The 26,365-nt window shown below is 35.0% G+C and overlaps 1 protein-coding gene across 1 annotated transcript in view; it reads right to left on the minus strand.

Annotated features, from left to right (window-relative positions):
• Nucleotides 1-26,365, minus strand: part of GABRA3 (gamma-aminobutyric acid type A receptor alpha3 subunit) — a 269,212-nt gene that overhangs the window by 50,740 nt on the left and 192,107 nt on the right. Inside the window, exon 6 of the mRNA XM_003271855.4 lies at nt 10,114-10,196. Within this exon, the coding sequence (XP_003271903.1) occupies nt 10,114-10,196 (83 nt within the window). The remainder of the gene's footprint in view (nt 1-10,113; nt 10,197-26,365) is intronic.

The following is a 26,365-nucleotide window of genomic DNA, read 5'->3' on the forward strand; positions in this document are numbered from 1 at the left end:
AGGTAGCATGAACATTTTAACAATATCAGTTCTTCCAATCCATGAACACAAGATGTCTATTTATTTGTGTCTTCCTCTATTTTTCTAATCAATGTTTATAGTTTTCATTGTGGAGATCTTTTACCTCCTTGGTTAAATTTATTCCTAGGAATTTTAATGTTTTGTAGCTACTGTAAATGGAATCACTTTCTTTTTTCAAATAGTTCACTATTGGCATATAGAAATGGTACTGACTTTCGTATGTGGATTTTGTATCCTTCCACGTTGCTTATTTTCTTCATTAATTCTAACAAATTTTCGTTTAGTTCTTTAGGGATATACGTATACACACACACACACACATATATATATATACACACATATATGTATGTGTGTATGGATATATATATGTATATTTATATGATTATGTCATCTGCAAACAGGGACAATTTGACTTCCTCCTTTCCAATTTGGATGCCTTTTATTTCTTTCTCTTGTCTAATTGCTCTGGCTAGGACTTCTAGTACTTCTAGGACTTCTCACCACTAGTTGTGAGAAGTGGTGAGACTGGGTATCCTTGCCTTGTTTCACAGTTTCAGATCTTAGAAAAGAGCTTTAAACCTTTTCCATTCAGTACGATGTTTGCTGTAGGTTTGTCATATATGGCCTTTATTGTGTTGAGGTACATTCTTTTTCTATACCTAATTAGTTAAGAGCTTTCATCAGGAAGAGATGTTGAATATTATTTTCTTCATCTATTGAAATGACCATATGTTTTTTGTCCTTCATTTTGTTGATGTCATGTATCACATTTATTCATTTGTATGTTTTCAACCATTTTTGCATCCCTGGGATGAATCCCACTTGTCTCTTCAACCTGGTGCTGAGAAAACTGCATGTCCACATGTACAAGAATGAGACTAAACCCTTATCTCTCACTATAAAAAATTGAATCAAAATGGATTAATGACTTAAATGTATAACCCAACGCTATAAAATTACTAGAAGAAAATGTAGGGGAAATTCTCCATGCCATTAGTCATCTGGGCAAGGATCTTTTAGATAAGAATCCAAAAGCACAGGCATTAAAAGCAAAGTAGAGATATAGAATTTTATCAAACTAAAAATCTTCTGTAGAAGAAGTAAAACAATCAACAGAGTGAACAGAAAATACACAGAATGGGAAAAATATTTGCAAAGTATACATCTGATAAGGGGTTAATATCCAGTATATCTAAGGAACTCAAATAACTCAATATAAAAAAATCTGATTTTAAAAATGGGCAAAAGACCTTAATAGACATCTCTCAAAAGAAGATATACAAATGGCCTCCAGGTATACAAAAAATGCCCAATATCACTAATCATTACAGAGATGCAAATCAAAACCACAATTAGATATCACTTCACCCTGGTCAGAATGACTATTATCAAAAAGACAAAAGAGAACAAGCACTGGAAAAGATGAGAATAAAGGGGAATTCTTTCTTATACACTGTTGGTGAGAATGCAAATTGGTACTGCCACTATGAAAAAAAGTATGGAGTTTCCTAAAAAAATTAAAAACCAAATTACCATAATATCCAGCAATTCCACTACTGGGTATACACCCAAAATAAATAAAGTGAATATGTTCAAGAGATATCTATACTTCAATTATTATTTTAGCACTGTTCAAAATAGCCACGATATGGAATCAATCCAAGTGTCCATCAATGAATGAATGAATGAATGAATAAGAAAATGTTATATAATATATAAACACACACACACACACACACACACAATGGAATGCTATTCAGCCATAAAAAGAGAATGAAATCCTATTATTTGTGGCAATGTGGATAAAATTGCAGGACATTATGTTAAATGAAGTAAGCAAGGCTCAGAAAGACAAATATTGCATTGTATCATTCATATACATAATCTAACATAGATGTATCATAAAAGTAGAGAGTAGAATGGCGGTTACCTGAGACTGGGGAAGGAGAAGAGAGAGGGCCTGGAAAGAGCTTGGTTAATGGAGGGAGATTGATTAATGGGTACAAGGTACAGTTGGATAGAAGGAATAAGTTCTGGTGTGCTATTGTGCAGAAGACTGATTATATTTTTAAAATATTGTATGATATATTTCAAAATAGCCAGAAGAGAGGATTTTGAATGTTCTCACCACAAATACACGATAAATATTTAAGATAACGGAAATGTTAAATACCCTGATTTGATCATTACACAATATATATATTTATTGAAACATCTAGTTGTGCCCAAAAAGTATACACATTCATTTGTCAATTAAAACAAAAATAATTTTTAAAACATTTAGGCGCTCTGATGAATCTGAAAGCTACAGCCTGAGGCTGGTATATATAAAAGCAAATGGAAATAGGTACTATATTGGTTTATAACTTAATCAAATAATTGCAATTATCAAAACTTTTATTATTCACAATGACAGGACAAGTTATAGCCACTAGTTACTGGCAAATTAAGAAAATTTTGGATTTCTAGTGCAGAGTATATATGTTTCCTCATGTATTGAGATGATCGTGTGGTTTTTGTCCATTTTATTAATATGTCATATTATGTTGAATGGTTTTTAGTTGTTGAGCCAACTTTGTATTCCTGGGATAAATCTCAATTAAAAATGATGTATAATCCATTTTATAAGTTGCTTGAATCCGTTGCTATAGTTTCATTGAAGATTTTTGTGTCTATACTCATAAGAAATACTTGTCTATAAGAAATACTTGTCTATAGTTGTATTTTTTAGTTAACTTTGGTTTTGATATCAGGGTAACACTGGCCTCATAGAATGAATTAAGAAATGTTCTTTCCCCTTCTATATTTTGCAAGAATTATTTGTGAAAACCTGGTATTGATTGGTATCAAGTCTTCTTCAAATGTTTTGTACAGTTCAATGGTGAAGCCTTAGATCTAAGCCTGGGCTTTTCTTTATGAGATAAAGTTATTAAATTACTAATGTAACCTATTTACTTAGTACAGGGTCAATGAAAACTTCTATTTCTCCTTCAGTCAGTTCCATCAGTTTGTATATTTCTATGACTTTTTTTCATTTCATCTAGGTTATCTAATTTGTTGGTGTACAGTTGCTCATAGTATTCCCACAGAATCCTGCTTATTTCTGTAAGGCAAGTATGATGTGCCTTCTTTCATGCTTTTAGTAATGTGATTCTATTATTTTATTTGCTTTGTCTGTCTGGTGAAAGGTTTATCAGTTTTGCTGATCGTTTCAAATAACTTAGATTTTTTTTTTATTTTCTTTAATTTTAAAATTCTTTTATTTATTTTTACTCTAAAATTTATTATTTTTTCCTTCTGCTTGCTTTGGATTTAGTTTGGTCTTGTTTTTCTAGTCTCTTAAGGTGGAAATTCAGGTTATTGATTTTAGATTTCTCTTTTAAATATAGGTTTTACAGTTATAAATTTCCCTCTAAGCACTGCTTTAAGCTGATGCATCCCATAAGTTTTGGTATGTTATGTCATCATTTTCATTTGTTTCAAAATATTTTCTAATTCCCTTTGTGATTTTTTATTTGGATCATTGTCTATTTAGGAGGGGAATGAGTTGTTCGATCTCAACATATTTGTAAATTTTGGAAACTTCCTTTTCTTACTGATTTCTAATTTTGGGTAAGAAAATGTACTTTGTATGGTTTCAATACTTTTAAATTTATTGAGTCTTATTGTATAACCTACCTCAGAAAATGTTCCATATGCACTTGAGAATAATGTACAGTCTTACGTTGTTTGGTGGAACACTCTATAGATGTTGGTTATGTCTAGTTGGTTTATAGAATTGTTCAAATCTTGTATTTCTGTGTTGATCTGCCTAGATGTTCTATCCATGTATTGAAAGTGGAATATTGAAATCTCTGATTATTACTGTTGAATTGTCTTATTTTTCCCTTCAGTTCTATCAGTGTTGCTTCATGTATTTTGGGGCTCTGTGTTTAAGTGTGTATTTCTTTATAATTGTTATACTTTTTTCTGATGGATTGACCTTTTCATCATGACAAAATCTGCAAGGCTTCTACAGAGGAGGAAAGAAGAGGATGGGAATAGGGCTCCCTGGTCGTACTGAGAACTAATCATTTTTCTTGAATAACACTCTTCAGAGTGTTAGGAGACTTTTGTTAATTTCCAGAATTTGGAGAAAGTTTATTTTGACAATGCCTGAAAATTGTCTCATTGCTTTTATGGAGGAGTGGATTTTCAGAAGTTCTAACTCTGTCATTCCAGAATTGCTTCCTGACTAGAGGTTTTCTAAGATTAATTTTAACTGCCCACTTAGGAACTTAATAATTTAAATCACTCTCCTTCTTGATGTACTTTATTTGGCCTCCAGGACAACACGTTCCCTTTAGGTTTTCTCATACGTCACCTGTCTTTGCCTTCACATTTATTAAATTATTCTCTTCTTTCTAGCTTCTAAATGTTATCATGTCTAAAGAAAAAGTCCTTCCTTGATTCTCTTCTCTTCTCTGTATATAGTCATTTCCATAGTGATCTCATCTACCTGTATGGCTTTAAACATCATCTATGTAGATGACACCTAAATTAAATCTCCAATCCAGATCTCTTTTATGAACACCGAAGTTACATTCCAGATAATCAGCACCCAGGAGTATCATTTGCTTCCCTTTCCAATAACAACCCTCATCAAGGGTAACCACTATCCTGACTAGTGCTTCTATGTGGAAACTCCTTCCTGACATTGTGTTGAGAAAGACAGATATTTTTCTGAATATCAAATCCAGAGAAAAATACTTGAGATATGAGCAAAACCAGAAAAAAGTATTATAATGATCTTGTAAGAATTAAAGCTTAACAATAGACAGACAGACTTTACTACTTTGAAGGAATCTATTGATGTTAAGTCAAAACCAAGAGCAGGAAACACTGTCACAATGAGTTAAAGTTTTGAAATTCTCTGGTGTCAGGACAGAAGTACATAGGTTGAAAGTGGTCACAACCTGATCAGTTGATTTTGCTTATTATAAGTGTGTTAATGCCCTCTATGCTGCTGATGGTAATTCTTGAAAATTTAATATTAGTAAGTCTATAGGCATAAGTATACTATACACATAGTATTTTATATGTATAGTATACTACACACACAGTATTCTAAACGCATAAAGCACTATATACTATATGCATAGTATACTATACACAAACCCTGAGAGTGTTCTTCTAATACACAACAAGTTTAAGAAGCAAAATAAATCCTTAATCTGGCAATTTTGATGAGTGATTCTATGTAGTGCTGTTTACTTTATTAAGAAATTCAAATGTTGTTATTCAAATACTATCAGTTTGCTATCATTTTCTCGTGTCTGAGTAATCTTACCATATATTACCACTCTTTATGAATACTTCAAAGTTACTATTAATATTTTTATTTATTAAAAGTTAGATATCCGTGATTATGAATAGAGAGCATTAAGAAGTTTGAAAGTGTTCTATGAATAACATTGAATTTATAAAATACCTAGGAATTCCAACTTCTTGTTCCTGAATCCCATTGCTTAATCTGTCAGGAATTTGGAAATACAACCAATGGCAATGATGGATAAAATATTAAAGACTTTTAACAGCACATATTAGTTTTGCCTCTTTGTGTATATAGTATAAATAGAATCAGACTCTATATACACTTATGTATTTGGCTTTTGCTCAGCATTGTGGCTGTACCTCATCCATGTTGTTGAGTGTAATATAATTGTCATTGCTGTATAGTACTTCATTGCATGACTATGCTACAGCTTTTTAATCCATTCTGATGGGCATTAAGGTAGTTCCCAGCGGAGTTTATTACAATGAGCTCTGCTATGGACATTCTTTATATGCCTTTTGGTATACATAAACGATGATGCCTGTTTGGAACTATATTCAGGACTAGAGATGCGAAGTTATATGATATGTACATGTATAGCACTATTAAATAGCACCAAACAATTTTCCAAAACCTTGGTACAAATGTAGATTCTTATCAGTAGCACATGAGAGTACAGATTTGCTCAACATCCTCACCAAGAAGTGGTATTTTCTGTCTTTTTTATGTTAGTCATTCTAATGGGTGTGTACTGGTAGCCTTTGGATTTTATTTTGCATTTCCCTGCTGACTAATGCAATCAGTCACTGTGTGTGTGTGTCTGTCTGTGACTGTGTGCCTGTGCCTGTGCGTGTGTGTGTTTGTGAGCTTGGGAAACTGTTTTAACAAGTGCCCATTAAAGACTTTGGCCTTTTTTCTATCGAGGTTTCAGATACTTTTCATATAGATTTGCAGGATGTCTTATGCTTTTGAGTCCTTTGTTATGCATATGCAATGCAAATACTTTCTCCCTCTTTGTGGCTTCTACTCACTCCCTTAATGATCTTCTAATAAAGAAAATTTCTTAATTTTTAATATATTTTAAGTCATTCTATTTTACCTTTATGGTTAATGTTAATCTATGTCCTGTGTAAGCAATCTCTACCTTTTCCAAGATCATGGAGATACTCTCTTATGCTTTCTTCTATTAATAAAAGCTGGATTGTTTTACCTTTCACTCTTTCACATTTAGATCTGGAAACCATCTGGAATTTATTTTTGTTTATCATGTGATATAAGAATCAAGATGCATCTCTCTCTCTCTCTGTCTCTCTCTCTCTCGTTCTCTCTCTCTTCTATTCTGTTCCATGAGTATATTTGTCTACTTTGCAATAATAATACCTTTTCTAAATTACTGTAACTTCAAAATACCTCTAGATATCTGATATCAGATTAGATTTTAATGTAAATTTCCCAGCTTTATTATTCTAAGATCACCTTAACTATTCTTGTTACTTTAAATATTTCCATATAAACTTTAGAATAAGCATTTTTTCATTCTATTTATGCTGCTTCATGTTTATATGATTTCTTGAGTATTTGAGCTGATAATTTTCATGAGTTTTAAAGTGTTTGGCCTTTACTTAATTATTGCTTTTGCTCCTTCATCTGCCTGTTTATCCTCTGCAAATTACACATTGCAATTAAGTTCAGGGGTACATATGCAGGATGTGCAGGACTGTTACATAGGTAAGCCTGTGTCATGGGGGTTTGCTGTACAGATTATTTCATCACCCAGGTGTTAAGATTAGTACCCATTAGTTATTTTTCCTGATCCTCTCTCTCCTCCCACCCTCCAAAAAGCCCCAGTGTGTGTTGTTCCTCTCTGTGTGTCCATCTGTTCTCATCATTTAGCTCCTACTTATAAGTGAGAACTTGTGGTATTTGGTTTTCTGTTCCTGTGTTAGCTTGCTAAGGATAATGGCCTCCAGCTCCACGCATGTCCCTGCAAAAGACAAAACCTCATTCTTTTTTGGTGGCTGCAGAATATTCCATGGTGTATATGTACTATATTTTCTTTACCCAGTCTATTATTGATGGGCATTTAGGTTGATTCCATGTCTTTGCTATTGTGAGTAGTGCTGCGATGAACATACATGTGCATGTGTCTTCATAATAGGATGATTTATAATCCCTTACTATGACCTACATGCTTTTTACTTGTTTCTGTATTTATCTTTCTATCCTTCAGTTCTGCTTTTTTCTATTTATCAATTTTTCAGTCATCTGATCCTGCCTTCTGCTTGTCAAATCTATCCATTGAATTCTGAATTTTAGATATTGTACTTCCCTGTAATTCTAATTTATTCTTATAGGTTCCAATTTTCTGTTAAAATTATAGGTACTTGATCTGCTTTAGTAATCATTTCCTTTTTTTTCTTGAATATATTAGCCATAGCTTTCTAAAGTCTTTGTCTACAAACTCTGACATCGAAATCACCTGTAGGTCTGTTTATATATTTTGGTTTTTGGCATTGGTTTTAAAACTTGGTTTTAGGTCTCATGGGCCTGCCTATTCATATGACTATTGATTTTTCATTGAATTCCATACATTGCGTATAAAACTGTAGTATTTTCAAAGAGAAGTATCTTTTCCACCATAGAGTCTTCATTATTTACTTTGCTATACAGATAGTATGGGAGAATTATCACCTTAATCTCATAACAGACTTGTGCTGGGTTATAGTTTTGACTAATCTAGTCTGTCTCTGCTATTGCCTTGTTCCTAGGATATAGCTCTCTAGGATTTTAAACTAGTAGTCTAGCATGTCTTTTTTTTTTTTTTTTTTTTTTTTTTTTAGTATTGGAAGACTGCAGAAAAGGAAGCTGTGCTTTTCAATGTTTTTCATATTAGCTTTTGTCCTCGTGCTCCGTGCAAATTCAAAATTCATCAATTATATTGAGAGGGAGATCAGCCATTAATTTGAGATGTTTCAGATATTTCCCTTGTGTCACCCTAGCCCCGTGTGATCATCAAATCATTGCTGTTTCTTCTCATCCACCAGTATGAGCCCTATGCCCAGCAAGCTGCAATCCAAGGCCAGAACTGGCAAATGCCCCCAGAGATGAAAAAGCTGTAGGTCACAACTTCATCTATGAGAGGCTCTCTCTCCCCTTTCTCCAGAATTTTAGACACTTCAATCTTCACTGAGCTTTATTGTTTCTATGGTTCTAGGTTTTATAGTTGTTAATGAAGGGAACACTGTTCACCAATAAACAACTCTGTTCTACCCAGAAATATTGCAGTCACCTCCTACTTGGGCTCCACATGGTTTGATCCCTCTTCTACTTAGATCATTTTAAAAATTCCTAGTAATTATTTTAAGACATAAGTCAGATAATGCCATTCTTTTGTCTAAAATATTCTAATTGTTCTTCATTTTTCTTAGAATGTAATTCAAAGCCCTTTAATGGCCTATAAGACTTTAGATTACCTGGCCCCCACTTTGGTCTCGTCCTTTTCTCCTGCTCTCCCCTTCCTCACTCTGGCCAGCCACGCTGGTTGAACAAGTCACCTACTTTTCAGACATAAGGTATTTTTCCTGGTTGTTCCTTCTACTCAGAGCTCTATTTCCACATATACGTGCATATATATACATGCATATATATGTATGTATATATATGCATGTATATATATATATATGCATTGATAATCTATTTTCTTAATATTTCTGCTTGAATGTTACTTTTAAAAAATTAGGGTGATGCTAATCACCCTACTTTCAATTTCAGTGGTAACACAAATCCTCCACCTAGACATGGATGATTCTCCTAATTCTGCAGTACTTTTATGTTTTCCCATGTTGCTTCTTGTATTACAACACGTCTTATGCTTTACCCTTTAATCCATTATTTTATCTTTCACTATCATTCTTCTCTCTATAATATAGCTCCATAAGAGCAAGGTTTTTGTTTTATTCATGGATGCATTCCAAGCTCCTAGAATAGAACGTGGCACACAGAAGACAATCTGTAAAGATTTGAAAAACTAATGATTGAGGAAATATGTTGCACTTAATTATTTGGGTCTTTTCAAATGCACTTTCTGTTTCAAAACACAGCTAAATTAATTTTGACATGATCAACACAGATTTTGGTATATTACTCTGATGACTCTGTATGAAACTCACTCTGAAATTTTTCGGTTCAAAAACTCACTCAAATTCTATTCGATGTTGATTTTTCTAATTCATTTGAAAATGGACTATATATTTACTACTTTCTCTGTCAAATGTACAGCTACGGGAAAAGGCAATACTTTCAAAAGTGAGCAAATCTTCGCAGTCTCTTCCTGCCTATCATACACTGTTAAGAATTGGGTAGAAGTATATGAAGATGCAGGTAGAATATGCACTTCAAAAAATATAACCACATTCTGTTTGACATATCTTGTCCTTAGGTAGCTGTGACTGTATTTTATATCACTTCTGTCTTGCTCTGTCCTTTGGGCAATTTAGAAAACAGACATTAATGTTTCAATCTAATGACAGAGAAATTAGTCTGAAATGGCAAAATAAAGTTTACTTCTTAGAAAGAAAACTCTTGTTAAAGGCTAAGTCTCCTCCTCCTGATTAGTTAGTACTACTCAACCCCACTCTCTGACCCACCCTGATACCAGCCCGGATTAAAGGCCTCAGCTTTAGAAACTTGCAGTGGACAGAATAGAATATGTTAAATTTCTTTTGGAAGATCAGGCAAAAAAAAAAAAAGAGAGAGAGAGAGAGAGAAAAAATACATACAGCTTCCAAACTTCAGTGGGCAGGCATGCACATCCATGGGAAAATCTTCCAAATGCATGGGACACTCAGCATGAATTGTTAACCTGAAAGAAAGGCAAACAGAAAATGAAATTAAGCTAAAATAAACGTTATTAAACACAGGGCTGCATTCCCACTCAGCAGCAATGGAGTGTTCCTAAGAATAACGAGATTTTTGTTTGTTCAAGTTCACTGAGATTCAAGTCTTTATGAACACAAAGGATGGATAAAATGAACTAGATTGCCTCTCAAAGAGGCATTAAGTACTCATATTTTTGGATCATATCTGAATCCCATCCTGTCACCTTTGAAAAATATAACTTTTCTGTCCTAACTGTACTTCCTTAGACACCCCCCCAAGAAGCCTGGAAACACCAGGTTCTGACTCATTCACTCCTGATTGCAGTTTAATTATTTCTGAAATATTTCTTCTCAGTAGGCTATTCTGTGAGTTAACCCATTTAAAGATTGCACTGAAGAGAAGAGATATGTAGAAAGAATATCTTTACCCCGATCATTAACAGACAGACAAAAAAAGATAATTCCTGCTCACAGGAACTGCTATAGCTTTGTTGAAAGAGATGGCTCTTGAGGAACACACACACACATACACCACACACACACACACACACACACACACACACACACACGCGCGCGCGCACGAAAACTGACCACTCCGGGAAAAAATACAAAGGTGATGGAGTACATCGGAAACCTTAGAGGTCAAGTCTAAAGAGCTCATACTCTGTCAACAGAGGCAACATTTGGAAAAGATGCTGGATGGATTGCTCCGTGGAAATCTGAATGGTATATGACATGTTTACATACTCATTCCCCTGCAATAGTCTCTCTGAATAGTCTATTTCAAGGTTTCTTCTTCCGATTTTTTTTTAATTTTCTTCAAGGCTTAACTTTCCTTGGGCTAGATAGTAGCCTCCTATGTAGAAATGGGGCTCACACAGCAAAACTTAAGAGTTGCTTGGAAGCTAGCCCTCATGACCTACTTCTAACTAGCCTTTATACTTCTTGGTTATATTGGACTCAACCTCTGCCATCCTTTTGGAGTTCTAATAAGTTGAGAAACTGGTTATCAATTATAGTGTCACCCATTCCCCCAGTGGCTTCTTCCCTTAGATAGGCACTCCTGCTGAGAACTTTTCAGGGCCCAGGTACTCCTTAGGACCAGAAATCTTGCCTAATAAAACGTCAATATATGAGACTGAAAAGAATATGCCTCACTTCTATGCAATTACCAAAGAAGCCTGTGGGGAAGTGTTTTGTTGAGGCAACAAATAAAGAAGTGCATGCAAGGGATCCCATGTGTGGGATCTCCTTTTCTCACTCTTCACATCACAGTGCTACTGTAACAGTGTTAGGAAGCAAGATCTTAACAAGAAAATATCCGCAGGCTATCGCTGCTTAACAGTTTTTCTCTGGTTAATGAGAGTGAGATACCAGGAGATATTTCTTGTCAAATTACAAACATCCATGTGTCTATGAAGGCATGGAAGGTTCAATGTATAATTGTTATCATTATGATGATCATTGCTAATAACCTATGAGATGCTCACGGCATGTTACAACTTCTAAAGAACATTCCCATCAGTAATTCCACTCAGGCCTACTGCTAACATTTGTGATGTAGGGACCCTGGTTGCCTGGAACTAAGGATTCTATTTACCTCATTTGCTCCCTATCGTGACCCTGTGAGGGACATATTGCAGACGTTATTATCATCTTTATTTCAAAAATAAGAATTCATGGTGTTAAAGTGAGTTTCTCAAGTCACACAACCTGGAGAGCTGCAGTGCAAATCTGGTGTTCTTTCTACACTAGCGATTTTCCATTCCTCTGAGGGTAACGGTCTCCTCAGGTCCTCAGTAATCTTTAAGTCATATGAGAGATGCTCTAGTTATCTTTGAGCAAGTATGTTCTTTGTATAAGGTAGTCATGGGAAGATACTAAGAAAAGAAGGAAGAACCAGAGGCACAAGCTACAATCGTTGCCCTCATAGTAACCACTGTTTGTTATAGGAAGAGAAAGCGAACCCTCACATATGCAGTTAACCATTGACACAGGGCAAGAGTTGAGTACATTAGCCTGAATACAGTCAGAGTGCTTTCTGTTGCAGAAAAAACTCGAAGGGATATTGACAATCCTATGTCAATATGTGAAGGGAGATAAGGAGGGCAAGAAGATCAGACAGCATTGACATGTTTAAGAACTAATGAAAAGAGCACAACATAATTTGGTTTATGAAGTACCTTGCCCCTACAAACATTTGCTTTTTCTCTCTCCTCTGTGCTTAGGTGGGTTGAGCAAGAAGTGGATGGGAAGAAAGATAGAAAAGTTATTATAAATCAGTTTTGCCCCTAATCAGAAATCACTACCTTTGCATCCTGCTTTGATAGTCTATTTGTTGTGGTCTTATTCTCCATGTCCCCAGAACTGCTGGCTAGACATAAAGTAATTTCCCCTTGGCATTACTCGTAAGAGGCAGTTATCTTGGAAACAATAATATAAGTGGAGAAAAGGAACACAATTTTCTTTATTAAATTCTCATGGAATCTTTTCAGTATCCAACACAAGCAGCATGTTTTTCAGTGAAATACATTTCTCTTGTGTCTGGTTCTTTGAGTCATGAAACCCCTTTCATGCCTTAAGAATAAAAGTCAGATTGGTGGAGTATTGCAGGCTAGCTTCAGAATTCAGCTTTTGTCCAAGACTCATCGGAAATTTTGTAAATATCCAAGGGAACTTTAGTTCCTTCACCTATAAAATGAAATAGAGACAATATCCCCTTCCCTTACATAACCCATCCATCCACTCAACATTTATTCATTTAACAACATCAGGGATTTATAGGGTGGTAGGAAGCACAAATTAGAAAAAAAGAAATCAAAGTCTTTATCTACTCCAGAGGATTATCACTATCATCATTACTATCTTTACTAAACATAGAAAATAATTTCAAAGAGAAAGCTGGGGCAGAATCAGAGCCTTTAAGTGACATGGTTGCCTCTGACTTCAGATCAGCAAAATAAACAAACCCTGTAAAAATTGCATGTCCTCTCTCCTTTTCCAACCTTTCTCCCTCTTCATGGATTCATTTGTGAAGCTCTACTAAGTCTGGTTATATTTTTGCTAGCAGTTTTCAGTGAGCTTTTCAAAAAAGGTCAGAATTCCCTGAAAATGTGGCATTCAGATCATAGAACTATGGTTGCAATACAGGGGTTAGCCTGCTTTGCTCTTTATGCAAAGATCAGATACAAAGTAAGAGGCAATCCAGGAAGCCCCTTCTTTGGGAGATGAGGATACAAATGAAAATCTGACGACCTTTTTGGCCCTGCACCTGCACCCTTCTCCCCCACATACATACTTCAGTTATTACTCTCATTTTACCATGCTTTGGAAGGAGTTGCAATTTTTAATAGGGTGTTTAGCAGGTCCCTCACTGAGTAGGTGACATTTGAGCAACAATCTGAAGCAGATGAGAGAATGAGCCTTGTAGAAACCTGGGGAAAGAGCATTCAAGTTAGAAGGGGTAACAATGCAAAGGCCCTGAGGTAGAAGTGTGCCCAGTGTGCTCAAGAAATAGCAACTAGGCTACTGCGGCTGTCTTGTAGAGATCAAGGGGAAGAGTAATAGAAGATGAGTTCAAAGAGGAAACTATGGGGCATAAGCTAGATAGTATAAGGGCTCCTGGATATTTTTGCTTTCACTATGAGTGAAATATAGAGGCACTGTGGGATTTTAAGCAGAGGGTAACTTGATCAAACTAACATTTTAAAATTATGACAACTTTATAGAGAAAAAGTTAAAGGAGGTCAAAAACAAAACCAGGAAGATGAAGTCTAAAACTGCTTTATGATTAAAAACTCTCAAAAATCTAGGAATAGAAGGCAACTTCCTCAATTGATAAACGGCACTTACTAAAAACCCTCATCTAGCATCATAGTTAATAGTGAAAGACTAAGATACTTCCCCTAAGATCAAGCAGGGATGTTTTTTCTTCCTTATTCAACTTCTTATTGAAGAATTTAGCCAGTCAAAGAAGAAAAGAAATGGGGAATGACTGCTAATGGTATGGAGTTTCTTTTTTGAGGTGACTAAAACGTTCTGAAATTAGATCTTGGTGATGGTTGCACAACTGTGAATATATTAAAAATCATTTAATTATACACTTCAAGAAGATAAATTGTGTGACATGTGAATCATATTTCAATAAAGCTGTCTAAATAATTAGGCAAGCAAAAGAATATAAGAGAATGATTGGAAAGCAAAAATCAAAACCGTCTTTATTTGAAGGTGACATGTTCAGACATTCCGTGTTCACAAATTTAGAAGTCCTAATAGCATTAAGGTGGCAATTTTCTCCAAATTGCTCTATATATTCAACACATGCGCTTTCAAAATCCCAGAAGATTTTCTTTTTGTGAAAATGGCAAGTTGATTCTAAAATTTATATGAGAATACAAAGGATCTAGAATAGCCAAAGCATCTTTCCAAAAAAATCATGAGTACTTACACTTTCCAGTTTTAAAGCTACAGTAATCAACAGGGTGCAGTTTTGGCCTAAATATTATAATATAGACTAATGGAAAAAAATAGAAAATCCAGAAATAAACTTTGATATTTATAGTCAAGTGATTTTTGACCAAGGTGCCAAGCAATTCAGTGGAGAAAAAAAATAGCTTTCTCAATAAATGTTTCCAGGAGAATTTAATATACAAGTGCAAGATATGAACTTAGACTGTTACCTCACACCATAAGCAAAAATCGACTAACAATGGATCATAAACCGAAATTTAAGAGCTAAAATTTCTAAAGGAGAACATAGGAGAAAAATCTTTGTTATCTTGAGTTGCACAAAGATTTCTTAGGTAGACACCAGAATCATGATGCATACAAGAAAAAATGTGATAAATTAGACTTCATAAAAATTCAAAGCTTTTGCTTGTCAAAAGATACCTTTAAGAAAATGAAAAGACAAGGCACAAAGAAAGTGAATATATTTGTGAAACATACATCTGATAAAGGACTTGCATTAAAAATACATAAATAACCCTTACAACTCAATAATGAGAAGAAAAACAACCTAATGTGAAAATGAGAAGTGTATATATATATATGCAAATGAGATATTCTGTTAGCTACATGGAAAGATGTTCAACATTATTAGTCATTAAAGAAATGCAAATTAAAACTACAATGAGATACTACTACATGCACACTAAAATGGCTAAAATAAAAAAGATCAACAATTTCAAATGTTGACAAGGATTTGGAAAAAAACCATAAGATCATAAATTATGGTGGATGGAAATCTCACTTTGGACAATATTTTGGCAGTTTCTTAAAAAGTTTAACATAAGCTTACCGTAAGACCCTGTGGTTTTACTCTAATTCTTACTTTAATTACTCTAATTATTCACTAACAAAGATAAATGAAAACATATGTCCAAAGAAAGACCTGTTTATAGCAGCTTTATTCACAATAGCTAAAAGGTGGAAACAACCCAAATGTCCATTATTGTCAATGGATGAACAAGATGTGGTATATCTATACAATGGAATGTTAATCATCAATTAAAAAGGAATACACACAATGGCATGGATGAATCTCAAATGTGTTATGCTAAGTGAAAATAGCCAGACACAAAATGTCGCACATTGTATGATTCCATTCACATGACATGTCCAAGAAAGACAAATCTATAGAGACAGAAAGTACATTACTAGTCGACTGGTGTTGGGGTGAGAACGGAGTGTTACTACAAATTTGTAGAGAGATTTTTGGAAGTGATAGTATGTTCTAAACTTGAATTTTGGTTATAGTTGCACAATTCTATAAATCTACTAAAAATCATTGAATTGTACATGTAAAATAAATTTTATAATATGTAAATTATACTTCAAAAAGTTCTTATTTTAAACAAATCAATATCAGCCTTATAGCACAGTGTTTAAGAGCATGGATTCTTTTTTTTTCTTTTTAGAAAGTATGCTCACCTTAGCCATTTATTAATTTATTTGTAGATTTAGGGGGTACAAGTGCCATTTTGTTACACAGATATATTACAAAGTGGTGAAATTACGGTTTTTAGTGTAACTATCACCCGAATAATGTAGATTGTGCCATTTAGGTTAATTTCCCTTCCCTCACCCCTTCCTACTCTCCTGCCCTTTGAAGTCTCCAATGTCTATTATTCCACTCTCTATGTCGATGTGTATACATTATTTAGTTCCCACTTATAAATGATAACATGCAGTATTTGACTTTCTGTTTCTTAGTTGTTTCACGTAAGGTAGCAGCCTCCAATTGCATCCATGTTGGTGAAAAAGAGATAATTTCATTATTTTATTGATAAATAGTGTTCCATTGTGTGTGTGTGTGTGTATAACATTGTGTATATATATATATATATATATATATATAGCATTATATATATACATATATATAGCATTATATATATACATATATAGCATTATATATATACATATATATAGCATTATATATATACGTATATATATAGCATTATATATATACATATATATACATATATAGCATTATATATATACATATATATAGCATTATATATATACATATATATATATAATTTTCTTTATCCAATCATCCATTAATGGACGCTTAGGATGGTTCCATATATTTGCTATTGTGAACAGTGCTGCGATAAACATCCAAGTACAAATACCTTTTTGATATAATGATTTCTTTGTCTTTGTGTAGATACCCAGTAGTGAGACTACTGAAACAAATAGAGCTACTATTTTTAGGTCTTTGAGAAATCTCCATATTGTTTTCCATAGAGGTTATGATAATTCACATTCCCAACTGTGTGTAAGCATTCTCTTTTATCTGCATCCTTGTCAACATCTGTTTTTTTGTCTGATTGTTTGTTTTTTCATTTTAATAACAGCCATTCTGACTGGTGGAAAATGGTATCTCACTGTGGTTTTAATTTGCATTTCATTGATAACTAGTGATGTTGGGCATTTTGTCATATGTTTATTGGCCATTTGTATGTCTTCTTTTGAAAAATGTCAGTTCTTGTCCTTTGCCCACTTTTTAATGGGGTTATTTTTGTTTTCCTTGTTGACTTGTTTAAGCTCCTTATAGATTCTGGATATCATTTATTTGTTGGAGGCATAGTTTGCATATATGTTCTCCCACTCTGCAGGCTGTCAATTCACTTTGTTGATTATTTCTTTTGCTGTGCAAAAGTATTTTTCTTTTTTCTTTTTTTTTTTTTTTTTGAGACGGAGTCTCGCTCTGTCGCCCAGGCTGGAGTGCAGTGGCGCGATCTCGGCTCACTGCAAGCTCCGCCTCCCGGGTTCACGCCATTCTCCTGCCTCAGCCTCCCGAGCAGCTGGGACCACAGGTGCCCGCCACCACGCCCGGCTAATTTTTTGTATTTTTTAGTAGAGACAGAGTTTCACCGTGGTCTCGATCTCCTGACCTCGTGATCCGCCCGCCTCGGCCTCCCAAAGTGCTGGGATTACAAGCGTGAGCCACCGTGCCCGGCTGCAAAAGTATTTTTCGTTTAATTAAGTCCCATTTCTCTATTCTTGTTCTCATTGCACTTCCTTTTGAGATCTTAGTCATAAATTATTTGCTAAGGCCAATGATCAGTAGAGTTTTTCTAGATTTTCTTCCAGTATTTTAATAGTTTCAGATCTTACATTTGAGTCTTTAATCCATCCTGAGTAAATTTTTGTATATGGTAAAAGATAGGGGTCCAATTTCCTTCTTTTGCATATTGCAACCCAAATTTCCCAGTACCATTTATTGAACAGGGTGTCCTTTCTCCAGTGTATGTTTCTGTTGATTTTTTCAAAGATCGATTGGCTGTAGGTATGAGGCTTTATTTCTGGATTCTCTAATATTTTCCATTGATCAATTTGTCTACTTCTATACCAATACCATGCTGTTTGGGTTAGTATAGCCTTGTAGAATAATTTGAAACCAGGTAATGTGATGCCTCCAGCTTTGTTCTTTTTGTTTAGGATTGCTTCAGCTCTTTGTGCTCTTTTGTGGTTCTACGTTAATTTTAAGATTTTTTTTCTAATTCTGTGAAAAAAATGACATTGGTATTTTGGTAGGAATTGCACTGAATCTCTAGATTGCTTTGAATAGTGTGGTCATTTTAACAATTTTGACTCTTCCAATGCATGAGCATGGGATGTTTTCCCATTTCTTTGTGTCATTTACAATTACTTTCATTGGTGTTTTGTAGTTTTCCTTGTAGAGATCTTTCACCTCCTTGGTTAAATGTATTCCTACATACTTTATGTAGCTATTGTAAATGAGCTTGCATTCTTGACTTGTTTTCTTAGCTTGATCATTACTAGTATATAGAAATGCTATTGATTTTTGTATGTGGATTTTGTATCCTGAAACTACTGAATTCATTTATCAAATTTAGGAGTCTTTTGGTAGAGTCTTTGGGGTTTTGTAGCTGGAGCAATTAGGCAAGGGAAAGAAATAACAGACGTCTAAATAGGAAAGGAAGACATTAAATCGTCTCTGTCTGCATATCCCATGATTACATATATTGAAAATCCTAAAGACCCCAACAAACAATTGTCAGAACCAATAAATGGACTCAGTAAAGTTGCAGGATACAAAATCAACGTGCAAAAATCAGTAACATTTCTACACACTATTTAAAAAATACATCAAGAAAATAATCCAATTCACTATAGCTACAAAGATATGCTTGAGAATAAATTTAACATTTTCAGAGATGAAAGATGTATACACTAAACGTCGATGAAAGAAACTGAAGAAGACACAAATAAATTGAAAATCATCTTGTGTTCATGGATTGAAAGAATTCATATTGTTAAAATATTGATACTACCCAAAGTGAGCTACAGATTCAATGCAGTCCTTATAAAAAAATTCAATGACATTTTTCACAGAAATAGAAAGAAATCATAAAATTTGTATGGAACCAAAAAAGTCCCCAAATAGTGAAAGCAATCTTAAGCAAAAATAACAAATCAAAAAGAACAAAGCATTGCACTATTTGATTTCTATAGTAATCAAAACAGCATGGTACTAACACAAAAACAAACACATAGACCAACGGAACAGAATAGAGAGCCCAGAAATAAATCCACACATTTACAGTCAATTGGTTTTCGTAAAAGATGCCAAGGACACACTGTGGGGGAAAGAACAGTCTCTTCAATAAATGGTGTTGGGAAAACAGGATATCCACATACAAAAGAATAAAATTGGACCCCATTTACACCATACTCAAAAGTCAACTCAAAATATTTTGAGTTGAAACTATAAAACTAGTAGAAGAAAACAGAGAGAGAAAGCTCAACAGCACTGGCCTGGGCAATGATATTTTTTGTAAATGACCCCAAAAGCATAGGCAACAAAAGCAAAAATAGCCAAATGGCATTACATCAATCTAAAAAGCTTCTGCACATCCAAGGAAACAGTTAACATAGTGAAGAGATAATCTATGGAACGGGAGAAAATATTGCATACTATTTACCAAATAAAGGGTTAATATTCAAAATACATAAGGAACTCAACTCAAAAGCAAGAAAACAAACAGCCCAATTTTTAATATAGGCAAAGGATCTGAATAAGTATTTGTCATAGATGTATGAAAAGAGGCTCAACTTCATAAATAATCAGAGAAATTCAAATCAAAACCACAATCAGATATTACCTCACACCTGTTAGGATGGCTACTATCAAAAAGATAAAAGATAGGTGTTGGCGAGAATGTGAAGAGAAGAGAACTCTTTCATACGGCCATTATAAAAAACAGTATGGAGGTTCCTCAAAAATTAAAAATAGAAATACCATATAACCCAGCAATCCCACTACTGTGTGTACATGCATCCAAAGGAAATGAAATCAATATGTTGAAGAAATATCTGCATTTTCATGTTTATTTCAGCATTATTCACAATAGCCAAGATATGGAATCAATGTAAGCATTCCTTGGTGGATAAATGGATAAAAAGATGTGGCATATATACACAATAAAATACTACTTAGCCTTAGAAGTAAAGGAAATCCTGCCATTTGCGACAACATGGATGAATGTGGAGGACATTATCTTAAGCAAAATAAGCCACACACAGAAAGACAAATACTCTACAATCTCATTTATATGTGGAGTGTATAAAAGTTGGACTCAGAAAGATAGTAGAATGGTGGCCAGGAAGTAGGAGGACTGAGGAGATGTTGGTCAAAGAATATAAAATTTCAGTTACACAGGAAAAATAAATTCAAGAGATCTATTGTACAACATGGTGACTATAGTTAATAACAGTGTTTTATATATTTAAAAATCGTAAGAGAGCAGAATTTACACGTTCTCAGCACAAAAATTGAGATGTGAGGTAATGCATATGAAAACTAGCTTGATTTAGCTATTCCCCAATGTATAAATATATCAAGACATTCTGTTGTATGCCATAAATACATATTATTTTTATTTATTTATTAAAAATAGAGCATGGATTCCAAAGCCAGACTGCCAGATTTAAAACCCAGGTCCACCATGAACCCAGCTTGTAGTAGTAGCTACGTGTAAGTTCCTTCAGTTTTCTGTGTCTTGTTAGCTAACACCTTGCAGATGCTAACTGAAGCCCTAAGACTGGATGATACTACAAAGGGAGTGATGGTATCTAGGGAAGACAAGAAGTCTAACAACTGAGATTCAGCATACTGGGTTCACGTCTTTCCACTGACTCTCCACACATCTCAGGCAGAAGGTATATGTATCAGAGTCTTGAAGGAGGGAGGGGAAATGAAGCAAGCAGTAAACCATAGACTGCATATGGTCATTTGAAACATTTGGTCCAGCAATTATGCTATGCCATCTCATTGGGTTCAAAATCCCTGCTATTGACTAAAAGTCACAGGGTAAATAATTTCTTTCTATACCTTTGGAACTGAGACAAATTAGTGACTTGGCTATTTGGTGCCCTTATCTCATCTTTATTGGAAATACCTAAGTACATTTTCAAAACAAGCAAACATATCAGAGATTATTCTTACTGTATGATTTGCTGATTTTTAACATTTTATTATACCATTGATACAAAAGCCAGTATTTACTTTGCATTTATTATACAGTGCTTTGCATATTAAGGATATTTTTGCTGGTACATATGTCTCGTCTCCTGAATTAGATTGAACACACATGTAAGTCATTTGCTTTTAGATGGAAATCCATGCAACACATTAACCCAATGAGAAAATTTTCCAACTCAAACTATTACATCCATGTCCTCAGTGCCTGCTGTGGTCTGAATGTTTGTGTCCCCCTGAAATTAAAATGTTGAAATTTTAATATAACCACTAATGTGATAGTATTAAGTGATGGGGCATTAGAGAAGTGATTAGGTCATGAGGGCTCTGTCCTCTTGAATGGGATTACTGGCCCTATAAAAGTGACCTAAAGGAAAATGTTAGTCTCTTCCGCCATGTGAGGACACAGCAAAAAATTGCCATATTTGAAGCAGAGAGGCAGCCTTTAGACACTGAATGTACTGGAGCCTTGATCTTGGACTTCCTGACCTCGAGAACAGTGAGAAGTAAGTTCTGTTGTTTATAAATTACCCAGTCTAAGGTGTTTTATTATAGCAGTTCAAATGGATTAAGACAGTGCCCATCTGCCTTCGACCCAGGGAGAGTGACACTTCTGGAAAGTGAGGTTCTGGTTATCATAAGCTACTTCTCCATTACTTTACCCTTCTAATGCAGCAACCTCTAGCCCATATTCCTTTCCCAGAATACTGTGGAGGTATACACATAACATTTGTATACTTTAAAATATGCAAGCTATATCTCAATTAAAGAATTTAAAAATCTGCAAAATTAATTGAATGAAAATGAGTCACCTAAATTAACTGCCCCACAGAAAAATATCAAATCATTCTTAGATTTTTGCACATAGAATACTGATTATTTTTTAAATAAGAGCATAAAATAGGAGAAAAACATAAATAAGGTTAGAGAAAAAAGGTTCCCACACTAACTAGAATCCTAAAGGTTAAAAATCTAAAGTTTATTGAATATATGTACTGGTTGTTCAGTGAGGCTATCAATGTGTTTAAGTATAAGGTAGGAGGGAACAGTTTGAACTTTCTAGGAGACAAGGGGCTCTGGAGTTCAGTATGAGCCGTACTGAAAGCAATCTGTCAATTAGGCCTTCTCGAAGTGGAACAACCTGTTCTGAACTCTTAGGAATGTTCTCTCTAAGGACAGATAACACTGCTTCAGGAGCAGTTGAGGTGCCAGGCCAGCTATTTCTATAATAATGGAGTAAAGGGCAGGATTTGGGATTTATAGTGAAAAAGAAAGAATAACAAATCATTAATAGCCATTATCAGTACAGCATGAGTCACTTGAAATATACTACCACCAAACACCCAAACCAAGCAGCACATTAGTCACAAGAATGCCAGTTGTCTGAGGTGTCCCATTAAATCTTCAAGCTATAGACAAGAAGCTCAGTACACAGGAAGGAGGGCCACCACTTTACTGCTCCATTTAGCCTTCAGAGGGAGCACATCTGAGTTTTAACAATTATCTCAGAGGTGTAGCTCCAACCTCATTTTCTGACACGCTTTCCCCCTTTCTCCAGCCATCTGTAAAAACTTATAATTTTACAAAACAAAACTCTCATGTATCTGTGTCTTTTCATACATTTTTTTCCTGCCTGGAATACCCTTTCCTTTTTATATGCACAACGTATTTCCTTCAAGTCTTTTCTCAAATATTCCCTCTTCCATGATGCTTTGTCTGTGCCCTACAAGTATTGTGGTTTCCTCCAGCTCACAGCAACCTAAGAGCTCTTTGGACAACAGTCTTAGACCTTACCACATAGGATTATTAGTGTCTGTTTAGCTCTCTCTCTTCTGCACAGGACTATAAGCAACTTGAGAGAGTGGTCTCCTCATCATTGTAATCCCATCGCTGGTGTGGCAATTGGCACATAGCAGATGGTTGACAGCTGTTTCCTGATTTAATAAATATTTCTGTGAGATAGGCAGAGCAGGTATTTTCAGCAATGTATCCCAAAAGAAGAGACTGAGACCCAGAGAAGAGAAATGCCTTGCCCATGGTTACACTGCTGATCTGTTCCAAAGTTGGGATTCACACCCGTGGCTCTTAATTCCTTCTCTGATGTTTATTCCAACAGAGTTTCTACTCTGTCTAGGGGTAGCATCTAAAATAGCTGGGTTCTTTGGAACAAGAGGGACACTTATGTTGACCTATAAATCCCTCTGTTAGAATGAACTTTTAAAAGGACTCAATTTGCCTGGAGACCAGTTTCTTGCTTGGAGAATAAAGGCAGCCCTTGTTACTTCAAGGCCATGATTTCCACATGGAACTGGCAAAAATGAAGTAAATGTGAGGAAACTTCTCAGGAATACTTTTTTCCTTCCCACCTTCCAGCTCAAATGTTAGTTCCCCTGTGAAGCCCTGCCACACATCTGGGTTCATGTCCCCAAGTTTCAGTGAATCCTGTAATTTTTAGCACATAGCACTTCACTGTTAGCTTTGTGTGAAACTTCCATTATGCCTTATAGTATAGTGAATGATGTGCCCTGTCTTTCCTCCTAAGATATGAGCTCTTGAAGGGCAGGAGTTGATGTCCTTGCATGAAGTGCACAGAGTAATTTGGGATTGACTGAGGACTTACACTATTATTTCCTTCTCACCTCACTGTAAGCTTTCTCAGAGCCCAAAATGAACCACTCCATCTCTTCTATGCTCTTACTGCTGTTCATTAGAGTGAGATTCACTACGTGTGGCTCTGTGAGTCAGTTGCTAGCTAAATGAATAAGGAACTACAGGTGGAATCCCCTAGAGCAAAAGCCATTACAAAAAAACGACTGTGTGAAACAAGCTATCAATGCTTGGTTGATCTGATTATGTTAAATCCTATACAACTAACAGTCTGGCCCAAATCTTTCCCTGGTTCCTGGCCATTTCAGAGGCAGATTCTATAATGAAAACACAAGTGCAAGCCATTTGCATCTAAATAAGTAGGAGAAGAATTTTACTGATGAAGTTTGTGGGAGGAGGGTTCCTAACATGCAGAATTTAGCCCTCACATAGTTTGTCTTCGGAATATTCAAAGCACATAAAACTGACTCAGTCATACAATAAAAAATTTCATGGTCTTAATATGATAGCAACCCTCACTTAACTGGTTCAGAGCACCACTTTCCTCTTGATTATTAAACATGGAGAAACTAGTGCCTATTTCCTTTGAGCTAAATGTAGGACACTATTACTGTGTAACATAACCCATAGCTGACATTTTGTGCAATGTATTCAGTTTTACAAAATCCCACTGTGTCAAACTTTTCCTGAGTTCCAGACCTGCATTTCCAACTGCAGCTTGTCATGTCCACCTCAGATTCGTTATTTAAAATTGATAGCCCACACCTTTCCTTATTAGAGGAAATGATGTGCTGTAAAGGGGAAAAAAGGTTTTCACTAGCATGATGACTTGGGTCTCTATACCAGCTCTGCCACTTATTGGTGGTGTGAGTTTGCTCTATTGAAACTTCAGTTTACTAACTGTAAAAATAGGGATATTAACAATAAAAATAAAAACACTTCACAGAATGCCAAGAAGTATATCAAGCAATTTACATGCCTTATCGCATTTACCTCCTGCAATGGCCTATGAGGCAGGCATTGTTATGATTTGCCTCATTTTACAGAGGAAGGACCAGGAGCAGTCTTACTGCAGAACCCACCTTCTTAATAACCATGCTATATTATGCTTCTGTAGTATATACCCATGAACATTGCTGTGAGGATTAAATGAAACAAATACATGTGAAGCAACTAGCACAATAGGTGGCATATAGCAAATCCCCAAGGTATGTAAACTCTCTAACTATCCCCTCCTCTCTCCAAAATATCTCCTTCTTCTCCTGTAGTGAGTTTTTGTTGTGGTGGTTGTTGTCATTAATAATTCACTCAGTATCCAGGGAGAATATGTCAGGCACATTCTCCATGCACCTTTTTCCTCAATACCCTATATCCAGTTGGACTTCAAGTTCTATTGAAAACCTCTCTCATCATACTTGCCCTTCTTCTTCCACTCTCACTTCTCACTGCCTTTTCTTGGACTTCTGTCATTCTTTCCTGGACTATGAAAAGGTCTGCTAACTGGTATTTCTGTCTATTTATCTTCCAGAATGCAACCAGGGATTTTAATTTAAAAAAAGCCTGGGATTGGCAAACACTTGCCAACTGTTCACCAAATCCACTTTCTCATTTTCTTGGTAATGTTTATTTTCCCACCATGTCCATGTGACCTCATTCTAGTTAAAGTAACGTCAGTAGAAATGAGTATGCCACTCAAGGCCTGGTCTATAAATACCTCCCATATACAATCTGTCGTGCTCTTTCATCTTCTACTGACTTAATACAAATAAGCACAGTGGTCTTGAAACAAACCTGCACGTTGTGCACATGTACCCTAAAACTTAAAGTATAATAATAATAAAATTAAAAAAAAAAAAAGAAAACCATGTGTTGCACCACTTGGAAATGAGCTGCTTGTCAATGGGGAACACCTGCTTTGAATTTTAAGAAGCAAGAAATACACTTCTATCATGTTTGAACTGTTATTCATTTTGGGGTTCAGCAACTTGTGTTATCACAAATTCTCTTGTCATGTCATTCACTTTAAAAAAACATTACGTTGGTCAAAGGATGCATATTTATAATTAGGAGTAATAAGTTCAAATGATCTATTATACAGCATGGTGACTAGTTGACAATAATGATGATATATTGTATTCTTGAAAAATGCTGACAGTGGATGTCAAGTGTTCTCATCACAAAAGGTTAACCATGCGAGGTAATGCATTTGCGAATTAGCTAGATTTAATTATTCTGCAATGTATATATACTTATCATGTTGTACACAGTAAATACAATTTTATATGTCAATCAAAACATAAATAAATCTGTAAAAACAATAATGTTTCCCTGTAACTACAGGATAAACATATTCTGTATCACTTCTTCATTATCTTCCCTCATCTGTCATACACAAATCCTTCCAAATAGGTATGCTATTTGGCTATATTTCCTACTCCCTTTCTTTGTCACTGCCGTGTTCCAAAATCTTATTACTCCTCTTTATTCTATGGAAATGTTAACAATTGGGTCATCATTTATATTACACCCCTAATA

The sequence above is a fragment of the Nomascus leucogenys genome, chromosome X, assembly GCF_006542625.1.
Source record: "Nomascus leucogenys isolate Asia chromosome X, Asia_NLE_v1, whole genome shotgun sequence".
In the NCBI taxonomy this organism is placed as follows: domain Eukaryota; kingdom Metazoa; phylum Chordata; class Mammalia; order Primates; family Hylobatidae; genus Nomascus; species Nomascus leucogenys.